At 41.3% G+C, this 17,876-nt stretch overlaps 1 protein-coding gene across 1 annotated transcript in view; it reads left to right on the forward strand.

The window, feature by feature from the left end:
- Positions 1–6,067, forward strand: part of CUNH2orf73 (chromosome unknown C2orf73 homolog) — a 36,267-nt gene extending 30,200 nt beyond the window's left edge. The window contains exons 4-5 of the mRNA XM_027388225.2: positions 4,853–4,968; positions 5,603–6,067. Coding sequence (XP_027244026.1) covers positions 4,853–4,968; positions 5,603–5,845 — 359 coding nt within the window. The 3' untranslated portion in view covers positions 5,846–6,067. The remainder of the gene's footprint in view (positions 1–4,852; positions 4,969–5,602) is intronic.
- Positions 6,068–17,876: the final 11,809 nt, after the last annotated feature.

The following is a 17,876-nucleotide window of genomic DNA, read 5'->3' on the forward strand; positions in this document are numbered from 1 at the left end:
CCAGTGCCCCATCCACTACTCAGGCCAAGTCCTGGAGGGACTTCCAGTCCAAGGCCCAGCTCTTCCAGGGCCAAGATATATAGGTTTAAACTAAGTCTATCATTCTATTTACCAACAAACACTTGGAAATCAGATGTCGGAGTGAAAACCTGCTAGATAAGATACTCCCAGAAACAACCAGCTGACCTTACTTTTTGGCTGGAGACCCAGCAAGAGATGTCTCTCCACTGACTCAAACCAAAAAGAAGCACAAAACTCCAAGTCCCGCCCTACTCCTACCTGTGTATCTCTCTACTCATATTCCAGGCTCCTTCAGACTCTCTATGGCTAATTCCAGACTACTAGGTGCTGGCTCCACCCCCTGAACCAAGGTTGATTTTATTTGATTAATTCAAATGCAAACTCAGGTTCATCAATTTCCCATCTAGCAGAGGGCTGGTTTTCAAAATATATAAAGAACTCAAGAAATTAGACATCAATAAACCAAATAATCTAATTGAAAAATGGGGTACAGATCTAAACAGAATTCTCAACAGAGGACTCTCAAGTGGCAAAAAAAAATCACCTAAAGAAATATTGAACATTCTTAGCTTTCAAGGAAATGCAATCAAAATGACTCTGAGATTCCATCTTACACCTGTCAGAATGACTAAGATCAAAAACACAAGTGACAGCTCATGTTGGAGTAGTTGTAGGGCAAGGGGACCACTCCTCCACTGTTGGTGGGAGTGCAATCTTGTACAGCCACTTTGGAAATCAATATGGCAGTTTCTCAGAAAATTGGCAATTAATCCATCTCAAGTCCCTGCTATACCACTCCTGAACAAATAGCCATAGGATGGTCTATCCTATCAAAAGGACTGTTGTTCCACTATGTTCATAGTAGCTTTATTCTTAATAGCCGGAAACTGGAAACAGCCTAGATGTCCATCAACCAAAGAATGATAAAGAAAATATGATGCATTTACACAATGGAATATTACTCATGTGTTAATGTTACATCATGAAATTTGTAGCAAATGGATAAAACTAGAAAAGATCATCCTGGGTGAAGTAATCCAGACCCAGAAAGACAAACAGGATATGTACTTACTTATAGATGGATATTAGCCACAAAGTAAAGGATAATCATGCTACAATTCACAGACCCAAAGAAGCTAAGTAATAAGGAAGGTTCAAGGTGGGACACATGAATCTCACTGTGAAGGAAAATAGAATAGATATCGCAGGTGGATGGGGGAAGCATGGGAACAGGAAGGATCAGGTGGGGGGAGGATGAAGGGAGAGAGTACTGGGGAAGACAGCTGGGAATCAGGGGCATCTCTGAGATGAGCTAGAAACTTATTATGGAAACTCCTAGGAGTCTGTGAGGGTGACCATAGCTAATACTCCTAGCAGTGGGAGATATGGAGCCTGAACCAGTCACCTCCTGTAACCAGGCAAGACTGATACCCCAATCCAGATGCAGAACCTCTAACTTACAATTTGTCCTGCCTACAAGATGTGCTGGGGTAAAGATGGTGCAGTATTATGGAAGTGGCCAACCAATGACTGGTCCAGCTTAAGATTCATGCCACGAGAGGGAGCCCACCCATGACACTGCTTGAAAGGCCAGAACCCAGAGGCTGGACAGTCAGTCCAGGGACCTAGGATAGAACCAAATTTGACTGGCAAAAAAAGTCAATGAAATGATTCCTATTGATATTCTGCTATACTCATAGATCGTTGCCTAGACCAATTGTCATCAGAGAAACTTCACCCAGCAACTGCAGGAAATAAATGCAAAGACCCACAGCCAAACTAGGCAGAGCTTGGGGAATCCTGTGGAAGAGGGGGAGGATGGATTATGGGAGGGACCAAGGACACCACGGGAAAAACACACAAAATCAACTGACCTGGACTCATGGGGGCTCACGAAGACTGAACTGACACACGAGAATTTGCGTGGGTTTGACTTGGACCCTCTGCACATGTGTTGCAGTTGTGTGGCTTGGTCTTCTTGTGGCACTCTTGGCAGAGGGATTGGGGGCTGTCTCTGACTCTGTTGTCTGCTCTTGGGACCCTTTCCTCCTGCTGGGTTGCCTCATCCAGCCTTAATAGGAGAGGAGGTGCCTAGTCTTGCTGCAACTTGATATGCCATGGCTACATGGGAGGCCTGCACTTTTCTGAAGGGAAGGGGGAAGAAGTGGATGGGGAGGCTGAGGTGAGGGACTGAGAGAAGAAAAGGGAGTTATCGGAAACTGATTGGGCTGGGGGAAAATTAATTGATTAATTAATAAAAATTAAAATGTAATTTAAAAAAGAATGAAGTGAGCCCTTGTGAGACTTTAAAATGTGTCTTTACTTTACTTTACAACTCACAATGGGGTTCCAATGCTAAACTGAACACTAGAAACTGGAGGTAACAGAGAAAAAAAGATGGGGAAAGGAAAAATTATGTATAACTTGTCTAGAATGTTTTTAGCCAAGAGATAAATTATAAACCTCAATAAATCAAGCTATCTTCTAAGTCTATAGCCATGTATTTAATTCATATTAGGTAGAGAATATTATTCAGAAGTTTACTTTTCCATAGCAAAATTATAAATTAATAAGCCAAGTCCTTGAAGAAAGAGAAAAAAGAAAAAATGTGGGATTGTCTTGATTATATTGGTCAATGTGGGCAGCCCCGTTTCCTGGGCATGGGCTTGTGGACTGTGTAAGAGTGATGAAAGTGAGCTAAGTGCCAGAAGCTGGTACGGATTCCTTTCTCTCTGCTCTTGGCTGTGTATTCCAGAGGATTAGCAGTTTTAAGTCACTGCACCTGGACTTCTCTGAGATAACTGTAAACTGAACAAGCCCTTTCTCCCTTAAAGCTCCTTTTGTGTTGGGTATTTTAGCAAAGTATCAGAAATGAATTTAGGATACAAATTATGTACATTTTAGAAGAGAGGAAACTGAACCTCAATAAAATTAAGTGAGCTGCACCCCAGCTCCACATGCTCAGGATATGTGGTAGAGCCTGAATTTGAAAACACGTCTGTCCTCTACCACAGCTCCTGTTTTGGCTTCTCCACAAATCACTGAGTAATCCTAAGATGCAAAGGTACTTCACTTTATCTAAGAAGTTGTCACCTGCTGAGACTAGTGAAAGCATCAATGATCTGATAGTGAAAATATGATATTCATAAAAAGGTAGTCATATCCCAACTTGCAAGAAAAATACAAATCATGGAATTTTGCCATTGCTACAGTTCTTATGTTGTTGGCAACTGCTCTTCTTGGTGTGCTCACAAGTCCTACAAGAAAGGCAACAACTAAGGATAAATGTCTGCTGCTCTTTGTTAGAAACCAAGAAAATGTTGTCACTTTCTATTCTGTCCTGCTAAGTGGAGAAATATATCCATTTTCATAAATCCTTGAATACTCATCATTTGTGCTACAAAAAGTATTTTATGTCAACATCTGAATATGAAATTGAATTCATAAATGCTTAGTAAGTATCATTTATTAATAATGTATTATCTGTTTTTATTTATTTCCCCAAATTAGAACATGTTTATTTGCTTGTTTTAGACAGAGTCTCATTATATCACCCTTGCAGACCTAGAACTTGCCATGTAGACCAGAGTAGCCTCATACTCACTGAGCTACACCTGCCTCTGCCTCTTGAACACTCACATTAAAGGTGTGCACTGTCATGCTAGGCAACAATCTGTCATACTGGGAAGAACCATGTGTTATTTTATTTTGTTCTTTTTTGTTTGAGGCTGAGTCTCACTGTGTATCTAAGGTTGTCCCTGAATTCATTATATAGCACAGGCTGGCCTCAAACTTGTGGTTTTCCTCCTGTCTGAGTACTGTGATTGACACATCTACCACCTCTTCCAGCATAAAGGTATGAGCTGTAAAATTATATTTTGCTACATTTTAGTAGTTTATATAATTTGAATACTATAAAAATATATAATCAAAATTTAATCCACTCCTCTCCACCTTTCCTCAGTCGCACAATTCTCTTCCTACAACAGCCACCAGAATCTATTTTTATGCATTATTTCAGAGATATGCCAAGGATATGCAAATTCTTACATCCATGTCTATATTTGTTAAAAGGAGAATCTTTGATTGTTAGTGGCAGGTGGGCATTGCAAATGAGTGGAACCTCTGTTAGTGGGTTGAAGTGTAAAGAATTTGTGTTCAGCAATGCCAGACGTCAGCACAGAGTTCTTTGGTCATAATCATAATCACTCAGACATGACCATACTTTCATACCCTTTCTAGTAGTCAAAAACAATTTGACAAACAACTTATGTTTTTACTAAGGCATATTGTTGTCTGTTTAAAAGCTTGTCTAATAATAGGAGCTGAAGAAATGACTTAGTGGTCAAGAGCATTGACTGCTCTTCAATGACCTGGGTTTTATTCTCAGCACCACATAGTGGCCCACAATCTTCTGTAACTCCAGTCCTAGGGGATCTGACACCCTCAGGCACACATGTACATATGCATACATGCAGGCAAAATACTCAGACACATAAAATTAATTTGTTTTGATTTAGATGTTTTCATGCAGAATAAAGTTTGGATCTGCAATATTAAAGTAACTTAATGAAATTCTGTTGACTCTTTTTTTTTTTTTTTTGAAAGGGTCTTACCTTGCAGCCCTAGAATGCACTACGTGGAGCAGGCTGTCCTGAAATTTACAGAGCTGCTTGCCTTTGTCTCCCAAGCACCAGGACTGAAGGAGTCTACCACCATGCCTGGCATTTTTTGACAGTTTCATAAAGCATACATATCACAATATTTATATTTCTATACACAAATACAACTATTGTGCTGATTCCACTGAAATATCTCTCATTTTTCCTAGTTCCACTTACCTGTCTGAGCTCATCAGGAGAACAGGAAAACAATTTTGAGGAATACATCTCCTTTATACATCAATATGATTCCAGGAAAACTCCAAATGAGCCTATCCGGGGAAAGGTAAGGCAGTGTTCAGAACTAATTTAGTACTGCAGGACTGAATAGACTTATGGGAGAACTTTTAAGTCTTTTAAGTCATCTTTGTCTCTAAACAAATGTAGTCTACAGCAGGTTAACCACAGCTACATGTCATATAAAAATCAAGGATGGGTATCGTGACTTTGAACCATAGGTGTTTTGGTTTATTTGTTGAGAGAACTAGCCTAAAGTAATAGAGATAAACTTAGACATTCTTATAAGCAGAACAGAATTCAATAGTTGGTAGAATGTTTTCAACTAAATAGATGTTTGTTTTCATAGTTCATGGTTGCTAGTTTTGGACATTTTGACACAATCATCAATTCTCTGAATTGTAGTCATAGCAACCTACAAAGGAAAAAAAATAAAATTTGATACAATTGGTAGTGTACAGTCCAGTGATACGAAAGCACAGGCACTTCAATGGCTGTCTGCTTTTCACTTCTTGGTTTTGTTTATTTTCTCCCTGTTACAAGGCTCACCAAAACCTCTGGTGGTGTCTTTAGTTTCAGACCAAAGTGACAGTTAATGGAGAGGGAGACAAATAGGTTCCTTCATCACACTCAGCCACAGATTGTGCTTCCCTGGATAATGTCATCTTTGTTTTCCTTTCCAGAGACATGGGACCTTTGTGCAGAGAGCAATAAAGCCACCGACTATGTCAATAATTCCCAAGGAACCAGAGGTATTACCGAATGCTCCAGGGTCATGTTCATCAGAACAGCCCCAAAGAACAGAAAAAGAAAATGTGTCAAGAGACAGTGTGCCGTCACCAGGCACAGAATTCCCAAGAACTGCTGGAGACTTAGAAACAGAAGGCAGCCCAGGCCCGCAGGCCCAGAACCTGGAGTGTGGGTGAGGACTGCAGGTACGCTGCACTCAACTGTAGGGCCACCAAGAATGGGCCTTTAAACCCACTAATAATAAAGTCAGGGTGAGTGAAGATGAATTCTGATGCTCAGACAAAAGCTGTATTCCTGGAATTTCCCCAGTATCAAGCAGGCACTTGGAGCTGTGAAGAGACACTATGACCAAGGCAACACTTACAAAAGAAAGCATTTAGTTGGAGGCTTTTTAACAGTTTCAGAAGGTTAGTCCTTTATGATTGTGGGAAACAGACAGGCATGGCACTGGAGCAGTAGCTGAGAGTTTACATCCTGATCCAGAGGCAACAGGCAGAGAGACAGAAATTGGGCCTGGTTTGGTGTGGGCTTTTGAAACCTCAAAGCCCACACCAGTAACATACGTCCTCCAACAATGACACAACTACTCCAATAAGGCCATGCCTCCTAATCCTTCAACTGGGACCAAGCATACAAATACATATGAGCCTATGTGTGTGGGGGGAGGGTATTCAAACCACTATGGGGAGGAACTCATCATTCCTAACACACATAGATGCTGTGGAAAAATACAATAAAATCATTTTATATATCAAATAAGCAATAGAAAAGATATACAAATAATACTAAAAGTACAAACATCAATTACAAAGAGCAACCCTCCCAGAATCCCCATCTATAAAGAAAAAAAAATCACTGTTGTCAGGAGACTTTTCATTCACAATGATAAATTCAAAGACAATGGGATGATGTCAAAAATAATAACAACAAAGGTCAACACAAAATTGCATGCATGGGTGAGGGTGAGGTATGAATATCTGGAATCACACCAAGCACATTTATAAAGCAAGTAAACAAAGCACTGCCAAAGTACTTTGTTATCAGAGCCCTGCTGCCACATGGGTGCTTTCCACCAGGTGGCCCGAGTTACGCCTGCTGCCATGTTAAGGTCCCAAGTAACATACAGAGACTTATATTAGGTACAAATGCTGCTTGGCCAAAGACTAGGATTTCTCATCTGCTAGCTCAGTTTTAATCATCAACCTTAGTTATCAACCTTAATCATTATCTATATATTTTATAAGAATTCTCTTATGGAGGACACCGGTGGAAGGCATCCTGTCTTCCTGGGCTCACATGGTGGCTCCACAGAGAGAAGAGAGCAGGAGGAAGAGCAAGAGAAAAGGAATGACTTCCTGTTTGTCCTGCTTTTATATGAGTCTGCCTGCTATGTCACTTCCTGCCTGGATCACAACACTTCTTTACTACATTTCTCAGAATCCTCCTTGACTCCTAGTCTCGCCTAACTTGCTTCTTTATTGGCCAACAGTACTTTATTCAACAACCAATAAGAAGATAAACATACACAGAAGGACATTCCCCATCAGTACTTTGCATGTTTTATCTTACTAATTCCTGTGAAATAGATACTATCCATATCAGAGTCTTAGGAAAGATGAAACAAAGCTGTAGAGGAGTTTTTTGGCCAAAGTCACATAGCTAGTATGTGGCCAGTTGGGATTCAGGCCCAAGTAGAATATTCTTATTGTGCTACCCCAACTCCATGACCAAAAAAATATAGCTATCTACAAGTCTCCACTGAAGCAACCACCCTAGGATAACAATTAAAAGACTGAAATTAAATTTTTAAAAAGTAGGATACAGCAGAAAAATAAGGGAGTGATGGGGAATGTACTGAGTATGTTTATCTTATTGATAAATAAAGTTCTGTTTGGCCAATGAGACAGCAAGTTAGACAGGAGTAGAAGTCTAAGAGGATTCTGGGAAATATAGTAGAGAAGTGGTAATCCAGGCAGGAAGTGACATAGCAAGGAGACTCATATTTAAGCAAGGAGAAACAGGAAGTGTCCTCTTTCCCCTTTGCCTCCTCCAGTGGCAGGATGTGAGCCACCGGCAAGAGAGGGTGCCAGCGAAAGGCATCCTCTATAAGATAAGTCTTTTAAAATATATAGATTTATGATAATTAAGACTGAGCTAGCAGATGAGAATCCTAGTCATTGGCCAAGCAGCATTTGTACCTAATAGAAGTCTGTGTATTATTTTGTCCATCCATGTGGTGGGCAGAACTCAGGCAGCTGGCGGAGACCGCTCACGTGGCGGTAGAGCTCGGGCGGTTTGGCGGAAAGATTTATTGTAACAAAGGGGCATTACAGGAAATATGTATTAATTAGTGTATTCTTTTATTAACCAATTCTCATAATAGATTCTAAGTCCTCCACCCCATAGTGTCTTTCTTGACCAGTTAACAGTTCTGTTTGTCCCACCAAAATATTTGGTAATCATCCTGTCCAGTTGTTTCCCCCAAACTGAAAATTGTTGGGCCTATTATATAAAAAAGTGTCTAAAAGTAGATTTTCAAGATAAATTGATAAAGCATCATACAAGTATAGGTATTTGTTGATAACAGGATATGTTGCTGGCATATGATGGTATGATGGTAAGGAAGTTGAGCTGCATGAAGCTATTAGAGAGCTGTGTTTGGGCTCTACAAAGGCATGCTTTAAGTCAGAATAAAAGGAATATGAAAAACCTCTTACCACAGAGATCCATTGCAAACCAATTAAGATTTATGGAGAGTATGCTTTTAGATTGATAAGATATAACAGAATGATTTGTAATATTTTGTGCAGGAAAAACAGCCCAGGGCTGTTCTGTGTCCATCAAAGTCAAAGATAGATTTTGCATGAGGAAAACAACCAACTACATTTTACTTGTAATAATTTCTTTAGGATAAGTTTCTTCCAACTACTCTAATACAAAGCATCCCTTGATATCTACCAGGGGTGGTCCTTGAACTCCCACAGATGACAAAATCTACAGACATTGTGCCTTTTAGAAAATGGCAGTGTTTGTATGTACCTTATACACACCATCCTGTGAGTTTAAGTCTTTAAACTACTAATAACACCTAACATAATACATGAACTTTGCAAATAGTTGTCCTGTTGTATTATTTAGGAGGTAACAAGAAAATAGTCTGTACATGTTCAAGACAGCTGCAGTGTTAAAAGCATTTTTGACTCACTCAGCTGAATCATCAGATGCAGACCCACAGAGTAGAGAAGGGCACTGTATCTACCAGTAAGTAACTAACTTTACACATCAACTCTGCACTAGGAAGAGATGGTCCAAAAGTGGACCCTAGAGAGCTTGACTTCATTCCACAGCCCTAAACATTACAGGGAAGTTATAACTGAACATTGTCCATGGGTAGAATATTAATTGTAGGAAAGTAAATTTCATTTTCACACTCAATTCTTTGTTAAATCACCTTAATTTGAGGGTACTTAGTTTGCTTTGGCTGTTGTTTCTTTTTTGCTTTGTTTTTTGGTGTTGTGTGGTTTTGTTTTTTGTTTGTTTGTTTGTTTGTTTTGGTTTTTCAAGACAGGATTTCTCTGTGTAACATCCCTATCTGTCCTGGAACTTGCTCTGTAGACCAGGCTGGCCTCGAACTCACAGAGATCAGCCTGCCTCAGCTTCCTAAATGCTGGCATTAAAGACGTGGGTCACAACCACCTGGCTGCATCTGTTTCTTAATAGTAAAAACAGCAGCAGCTGATGTGTTCTTAGGTATTTTTAAGAGACTCATGATTCATATGAGGGTCCCTTACCTAGTCCATGCTGTCCTGTATGCAGTTTTCTGTACAGTAACCTTTAAACATCACCAAATCGGAAACAAAGAGAATCTCTGTCTGATGTCTATCTGCTCTCAGAGTTTCCGCCACCCTGTTTCAGTCTGAGGCTGTGTAGCCCTATTGTATGCTGTGCAGTAAAAGATTGGGCTTTCTAAAAAAGAAGTCTGATCATTTTTCTTGGCTCATATGAGGTAACTTACTCTTCTTTCTCCTTCTACTCCTCCTCCTTCTCCTCTTCCTCCTCTTTTATTTTTTGGAGACAGAGTCTAACACAGCCCAGGCTAGCCTCAAAAGTGACTGCATAGCCAAGGATGACCTTGAACTCTTGATTCTCATGCCTCTACCTCATGAGTCCTAGGTTACAGGTATGTATCACCATACTGTACTTCTTTGAAATAGCTCCTATAATCTTGGAATGTCCTTCTAGGTGATGGTGTCTTTGTGCCTGCTGTGAAGGTATACACCTTTAGTCCTGATATTCAGAGGCAGGAGGCACAGGCAGGGGAATTTCTATGAATTTTAGGCTAGCCTATCTACACAGTGAGTTTAAGGGCAGTTAGGGCTAAGTGAAAAGACGCTGTCTCAAAAAAAGGGGGAAGCATACCAGATAATCCACAGTAATATGGAGGTTCTTGGGCTACAAAGTATTATCTTGGCCTGGGGATGCACTGGAGACTAAAGTCAGCTACACAGGAGAACAATCATGCAGTTAACTCTGAACACCAAAACACCAGCCATTTCTCTGACGGATGATACTCCATGCATGTTGTCAGCATGGTTCTCGAACAATTCCACTGGGAGAAGTAACTGGAACCCTTACCATATCCTTCTCTGCTGTCTGATCCTTCTACTGTCATAAACTACAGCAGTTGGTTGGAGTTTTAGTCAGTCTGAGTCCTTTTTAACAAATGGGGGTAGTCAGGGAGAACACAAATGTGAATTGGGGCCTTAGGCATTGTGCATGCAGAGTATACCTGGTCAAAAGAAACTTCAACCATCACACTTGACCACAAAACAATATCATAGTAAGCATTCATGTCTTCAGTTTACAAAAATTAGCGTAAGCAGTGCATGTTAGGAATGTCTCTCTCTATTGCGCATGTGCACTGTGTGTGTGTGTGTGTGTGTGTGTGTGTGTGTGTGTGTGTGTGTAACATCAGCTGCCTACACTTGCAGATACTTCACATCTATCACCTAATTGTAACTCCTTCTCAGGTAACTGGAAAACTTTCTAAGAATCACTGAGAATGCAGTTTGGACCTAGTACAACCAAATGCTAAAACATACAGTTTAGACAGCAAGGCCTCCATAGAGCAGATCCTGTCTATATAAACATTGGTTTCACTTCACAAAGCAAGAATGATATAGTATCTCTGTTGAAGTCATGATTGACAGTAAGGACTAAGAAAATAAAGCATTTTATTTGTGCTCTGAAACTGAGCTACATACATACCTAATTAAGCTGTTTTAATGGGGACAAAATATCCTGTTACTGTGGGAAATTTTTACTATTCCTTGATAAACAGTGAATACTTAGTTGTTTTATAAGCAATATTTTATATTTGCTTAAAATATGAAATTTTACGCCTCTTTCCTCCTGATAGTTCTTTTCATTTTATTTCAAAGAAATGAGACAGAGAATGTGAGAATGCCTGATATTCTGTGGCCTTCCCACAAATGCACAGGTGCATCGATTTGCACACAAATACATATATCACACACAGACACAGAGTGAAAGAGAGAGAAGACAGATAGAACTGAAAAATCATTTATGGTAGAGAGTATGGTTTATGCGAAAGGGGCATTGCAGGAAGGCATGTTTCACAGTCAAGGGTCAAGATACTGGAAAATAAAACAAATATGAGGTCAAGGGAAAATCCCAGTGTCAAACATGGGATGCATCCCTATTAGGTGTTGTTTGGGGAAGCCCCAGAGGCCCCCAAACAATGCACACTGTAACCGTTGCTCTTAGAGACTCATCAGAACCAGACATTAACACTATATTGCTGAAGTCAGCATGCTCTTTGGTTGCAGGACATAAAGAAATCAAGCTGGAATTGAGCTAGATATTTTCTTCCTTTGGAATAGCTTTTACAGTGCCTTATGGTGCTATGAAAAAAGCTCTGGGAGAAAAGTCATCAACAGTCTTACACAGGAGTGACCATTGCATGCTATGATACTGACTTGCTAGACAAGATGTACCCATTACTGTAATAGTGGCATAACAGTTATGGAGGAAACCAATTGCTTTCTTATTGGATTTGAGGCGTACTCTAAAAGACCTCTGAGGGAGGTCACAGGCCCCGGGGAATAATCTAGTATTGCTGTATTGCTAAATGAGCATGGTGTCAAACTTTGTTCTAAATATTTATGTTTACACACATAAGCAAGTGCTACTCTTAACTTTGATCAGAGAAATTTGTTTTTGCAGTAAATTATGTTCAGTGCAAGGACTCATGGTAATGAGAACAAGTTACTATTTAGTGCTTGGTCCTAAATGGGACATCTGCATCATCCCCCACTAGAGATAAGAAACGTCATGGAAGGAGGAAGCAGAAGTAATATAATAAGAGCTGGCTGATGGAGAAGAAGAGCTATCTTTGTAACACATGCTGTGGAACAATCTTTGTACACTGTAAATATATGTTGCTCACATTGTTCATAAAAAGCTGATTAGTCAATGGCTAGGCAGGATTGTTAGGGCAAAAAGAGTGCTGGGAATAAGGAGAATGGAGAAAGGGCATCGGATGTGAAGCCATGTAATCCCCGAAACAACCAGGAGACTTTAAAGACTTCAAAATAAGATTGAGAATGATTAGGCCTGGGTACATCTTGAAAGACCAAAGCCAGTTCATTGTGGAGACCGGATTAGGTCCAGGAAAGTGAGATCACCTGGGATACCATTGTCTGGTGAACATCTGAACTCAGTAAAGCAGGCAGTGGATGTGGAAAACAGGGAATGCTTAGAGAACTACAACTTGGCTCATGACTGGTGGTGGGGTGTGAAAGTTTCTGATCCCTTAGCTGACCTAAGATGGCCCTAGCTGGAAGGGAGACCAGAATTGTAGGGGATGGGGGTGGTGTTCGTGGCAGGTCGAGGCAACTCAGGTTTGGGACACTATAAGCATATGAGACATCTATCACAACAAAACGAATAACCCCAAATATAAGGGTAAACAACTCCCACTCAATTACCTATGCATATGATGTGTCTTCATCCTATGTGAGGCCTCAGTGTAAAGATGAGGGACGGCCAGGTGGTTAAAGCTGGACAATGGGCTACGGGAGCCACTAGTGTGCCTAGCACCTAGGTGGGCAAGCTGAGAAGGGTGAACTGAATGAGAATTACTGGGTAGATGCTGACATATGGCCTTTCCACCCCAGCAGCCTCAGGGGAGTAAAGTCCTCGCAGAGTCTGTAAGAGCATGTACTGAAAGAGTGCAGAGTGACCTCTTATGACCTGGCCTTAGAAGTCTCAAACCATTGTTCTGACTTATTCTGTTGGTCTAAGTAGTCACAAAGCTTGCAAGATTTAAAGGGAGGGCCCAAATACTCCATCATCCAATAGAAGTGTCAGAATGCTCTAGGCAATGTTTTCAAACTGCCAGGGAATGTAAGAATATGAAAGAGGACAGCTAGGTGATACTAAGAGGAGATGCTAAGACTCCTCAGGTCTCAGGAGTTGGGCATTAGGTTGAGGAGGGAGGAGTCCGAGGTGAATGCAGACACTTAATACTCCCAATTAAACATTGCCGCTGTGATGGGGTCATAGGTAGCTGAGTTCTCTGCTCCTCTTACCCACCATCTCACCTTAATGAGTACAGCAGCAAGCTACTTACAAAGGTCAGTGAGGATTTTGTTAAGACATGTAAGGATTCTGCTACAGCACCAGACATTGCCCCACCGAATACACGTCAGCAATTATTTCTCACCAGACACATCTGTTACAGTTGTTCAAATTAGCATCGTGTAACAGATGAAGGATTGTGACCCTGAGAAGTCAGGTAACATTTTGAATGTCACACAGCTAGGACTGATAGAGTGGAGGCTTGGAAAGTTGCTTTCCTGCTTCCACGGAGCCAACTCTTCCCACAGCTGTGCAGCTGCTCCCCAAAGAGGAACATCCTCGAGACCAGTCAGTCTTGCGCCCACCCACACTGTGGGACCAGCCTCCTGGCAAAGCCACTGTGTTGCTGACATTTATGTTGTTCTCCCAGGAGATGTCACTGAAGCTGCCTCCACCCTCACCCACCAGGGGCATATCTGAAATTTATTAGATAATGTAGACAACTGTGATGGCAGGTGTGTGCCTGCAGGCACCCAGCCTCCAGGCTTGAAATATAGGGACTGACACTTTTGTTCCAGATGGATGGATTGGGTATGGCGTTTTTCCCATACCTAAGAACATGAGAGCATCAAAGTACAGCCATTCTCTTGAAAAGTGTGCAAGAGAATATACCAGGCCCAGCTGTGCCTGCCCAGGACAGCTGCTAGGACAGATGAATAAAAACAACCATGACTTTCCTGTGACCAACACCACTCTTCCTTCCTGGAAGTTCCATCCACGTCTACCCTCCCCATCTCAGCCTGCCTCATTTTTCTGTTCAGGGTAGGGGGTTTCAAAATCAGACAAGGAAATATTTAAACAGTGACATGTTATCTCTTGTTTCCTGAATAGCCTAACACACTGACCCATCTGTGAGAATAGTCATCCACTGAGCTATCAGACTCTGCAAATGCCCATAAAGGAGCAGCATGTCTACTGCTCTCCATGAAAGGTCACCCTTTAGGCTCTGAGGAATTTTTCCTGAATCATGAAGAAGGAAGAGATCAAATTCCTGTCATAACACACTTCAGAAAGCAAGGGGTAGTTAGAAATTCCCATTCATCTGAGGGATCTTTGAAAATCCTGCTTTGGGTGGAGTGACATTTTCTAACAATGACAACAGTGAGGTTGGCAGGCAGCCCTGGGTGCAGCTAAAGAGAATCAAGCACACTATCCCTCTGGGGTCTGTGTCTCAAGACTTACAGGAAGTTCCTGAGAACAGCAGGAACTCTGTCCTGGCTTGGGGATCACCCCACCCCCAGGCTTCCTTTGCAACAATACCACAACAGAACTCTGTTTTAAAAAGAGCCCAACAGGGCCTCTTCACCTGGCCACAGCTTATGTGAAATCTTTGGGCAGAAGCCCTCACAGCATGGAGTTCCCAACAAGTTTACTGGGCTCCTGCTCAGTTCAGAACTGGAGGCATAGGACTTTTGGGTGTTGAAACCAAATGTATCCTATTAACTGTGCGGCGATAGGTCTGTATTTCCAATTTACTAGTTTTTAATATATTCTAATCACCAACATGACTAATATACACAATACAACTCAAAAGAAATTGTAGAGGCATTTTTTAAATTCACAATGCATAATTTCCACAATACTCCCTCTTCCATAAAAATGCAATTTCAACTTTATAAAAATGTAGCTGGTAGTATGAAGAAAGGCTAAAGTATGGAACTACTGATGCTGTGGAGAGGTCATCAATCAACTGTACTTGAAATAAGATGAAAGAAGATTGCCCTAGGGTTACCCTCATGGCTCTCAGGAACTCTAGCATCATTTTGTGAATGTTGTGATGAGAAACATCACCATGACTTTTGCCTGGGAAGGCAAATATGACATTAGAAAAGCAGAAAACACATACATTTAGTGTTCCTTTCCTTCCAATTCCTCACAAGAACCAAGGAGTCATTGCTGTTACCTAAATAACCATTTTAATTTGCCTATTAAAATTTGCATGGAGGAACTGGTAACATGTCTCTGTAAGGAAAGTGTCTGCCATGCAGCTGACACTTAAGTTCCATTTCTGAAATCACAGAGCCCAATTCACAAAACTTTCTTCTGGCCTCCACATGTGTTGTGGTAAGTTAGGGCCCACAGACCCACACAATAATAATAATTTAAAACTTTTCCATAAGATGCTGACTGCAAAGGTGGAATAATTAAATTCCATGTCTTCTCACTTTAAAATCAAACTGTTGGGAACTGGCAAAAAAACAAACAAACAAACAAACAAACAAAAAAACCACCCAAGCACTTGTCCCAAGTGCTTCCTTTTAGACCCCAGACTCCATTTTACCTGTAGGGTGAAACAAAGTTCAGGTTCCCAAGTCCTAGAGGCTGGGAACCTTCCAACACCTGACCCACCTCCTCCTCAAACCATAGAAATAGTCATTATGCATCTTTAGTACTCTAGAAACATCATGGCTGTTCCTAACAGCAGAAGGAACTAATGAATCTGATTGGCTGAACTGAAAAGCTTGCATTGTATGTGGGTTAACAATGATGGATTATTTAAGGAAAGCCCCTAATCTTTGATTTCTGATTGGTAAAAATTGTAAACTGTAACTTGGTAGCAAATCCTTGTGATTTTTATGCTTAAATACTTGCTTCACCTGGCATTCAGAGTTGAAGTTCAGCTCCTAAGTTTGTTTTGTGGCCCTGGTCAATCAGGTCCCCCCGCCCCCCTTCTTTTTTGCTGTCCTGCATTGAACCATGCTTTGCAGCAACCTCTTGTGTTTGCTTGGGTTGATTCAGAGCCTCAGACCACAGCAACACCATTTCAAATCAACTGCCTTTTATTTTCTTAGTCCTTATTGTCAACCATAACTCCAACAGAAATACTATATCATTCTTGCTTTGTGAAGTAGAAACCAAAGTTTATATAGACAGGATCTGCTCCATGGAGGCCTTGCTGTGAAAACTGTATGTTTTAGCATTTGGTTGTACTAGGTCCAAACTGCATTCTCAGTGATTCTCAGAAAGTTTTCCAGTTACCTGAGAAGAGGTTACAATTAGGCGATAGATGTCAAATGTCTACAAGTGTGGGCAATTCATCACACACACACACACACACACACACACACACACACACACACACACACACACACACACACAATGTGTGCACACCTACTATTTGCACATCTTGGGTTCAATCCTGAGTGCTGGAACAAGAAGGAGGACAAGGAGGAGGAGGAGGCGGAAGAAGAAACAAGTAGAACAAATCAGGTATTAACACATTTGTCTCTTTAGACCATGCTGTATATATCATTTCATTTTAAATGTGAATCAGAAGAAATGGTACATAAGCCTGAGCTTGACTGTAGTCACCTTTCAAACATAGAGCATGGCAACAGAGTTGTAATTATCTTTCTTTTCTTTTTCACTGGTAAATAAAGGTAAGATCAGAATGTTAAATTTAGACTATAGATTCCATGATAATATATGTCAACACCTTTCTGTGTCTCCCTGTCTTCCTCACTTCATACATTTCATGTTGCAGTATCCACAGAATTTCAGTGCAGCTTCTGCCCTGTTTTCTCCCTGATAAACAAAAGGTATTCTAGTTTTTTCTCACCAGAATATTTAATGAAATATTAAATGTTATCCCTCCTCTTTTGGGAGGACAAGGTCTCACTCTAGCCCAAGCTGACTTGAGACTTATCTTGTAACTCAGGCTGAAGAGGAATTCACAGTGATTTTTCTCACCTCAGCCTCTACAGTGCTTGAATTATAGGCATGAGCTTTGAATTAGAACCACATGGTATCCAGTGAGGTAGAAACCTGGCTGGAGCCAGAGTCTTCAGGGCAATACAGAGACAGGTTCAATGCCCAACTGCGGCGTCCACCCTTGACCAGCAAGAAAGACGCCACATCGAGGAATCTTCTTTAAACACAGTTTAATCGGGAACCTCTTTGCTTTGTACAATGTATAATGGAGGCGGCGGCCCCAGGCCGAGGGAGACGGGGCCTGATATAGTCTACATCTACCAATCACCTAACCCTACGTGGCGCGCCAGGATAGGTTGTCTCCAAGCAGAATTAAGAGGATACATGACCTCTACCATATTTGGAGTTGTTTACCACAGAGAGCGCTCGCCGTCGGGCTGGCGGAAGGCGGAAACCAGCGCCATCTTTTGGGTGCGGTTTTCTGCAGCTCTCTACAGTTCCCCCTTTTTGTTTTAATATTATAGGAGTAGCAGTATCTATCTGTTGTCAGATTTTAGTCATCTCTGTCTTAGGTTTAACCCCAGTGTCTCTGTCTTACCCGTCAAAGAGTCACTGTGTCGCCCTCACAGGCTCATGTCTTAGGTTGAAGGGAACACATGTATGCTTATTTGCTCAGCATGAGGGTAGGTGCCCGTCATTGAGCATGACTGATTTAGATACGCATTACTCACTCAGCAAGGGCGAGACAGACATCTATTTGTCTGTCAGCATGGATAACCATGCTTGAGGGGACTGTCCTGCTTCCACAGCAGCAAAGGCCTGTACCAACATAGCAGCTTGGGATTTTTGCGACTTCCTGATCCTGTATAGGCACCATAAGCAAACAAAAATGGC

Source organism: Cricetulus griseus, assembly GCF_003668045.3.
Source record: "Cricetulus griseus strain 17A/GY chromosome 1 unlocalized genomic scaffold, alternate assembly CriGri-PICRH-1.0 chr1_1, whole genome shotgun sequence".
NCBI classification, from domain to species: Eukaryota; Metazoa; Chordata; class Mammalia; order Rodentia; family Cricetidae; genus Cricetulus; species Cricetulus griseus.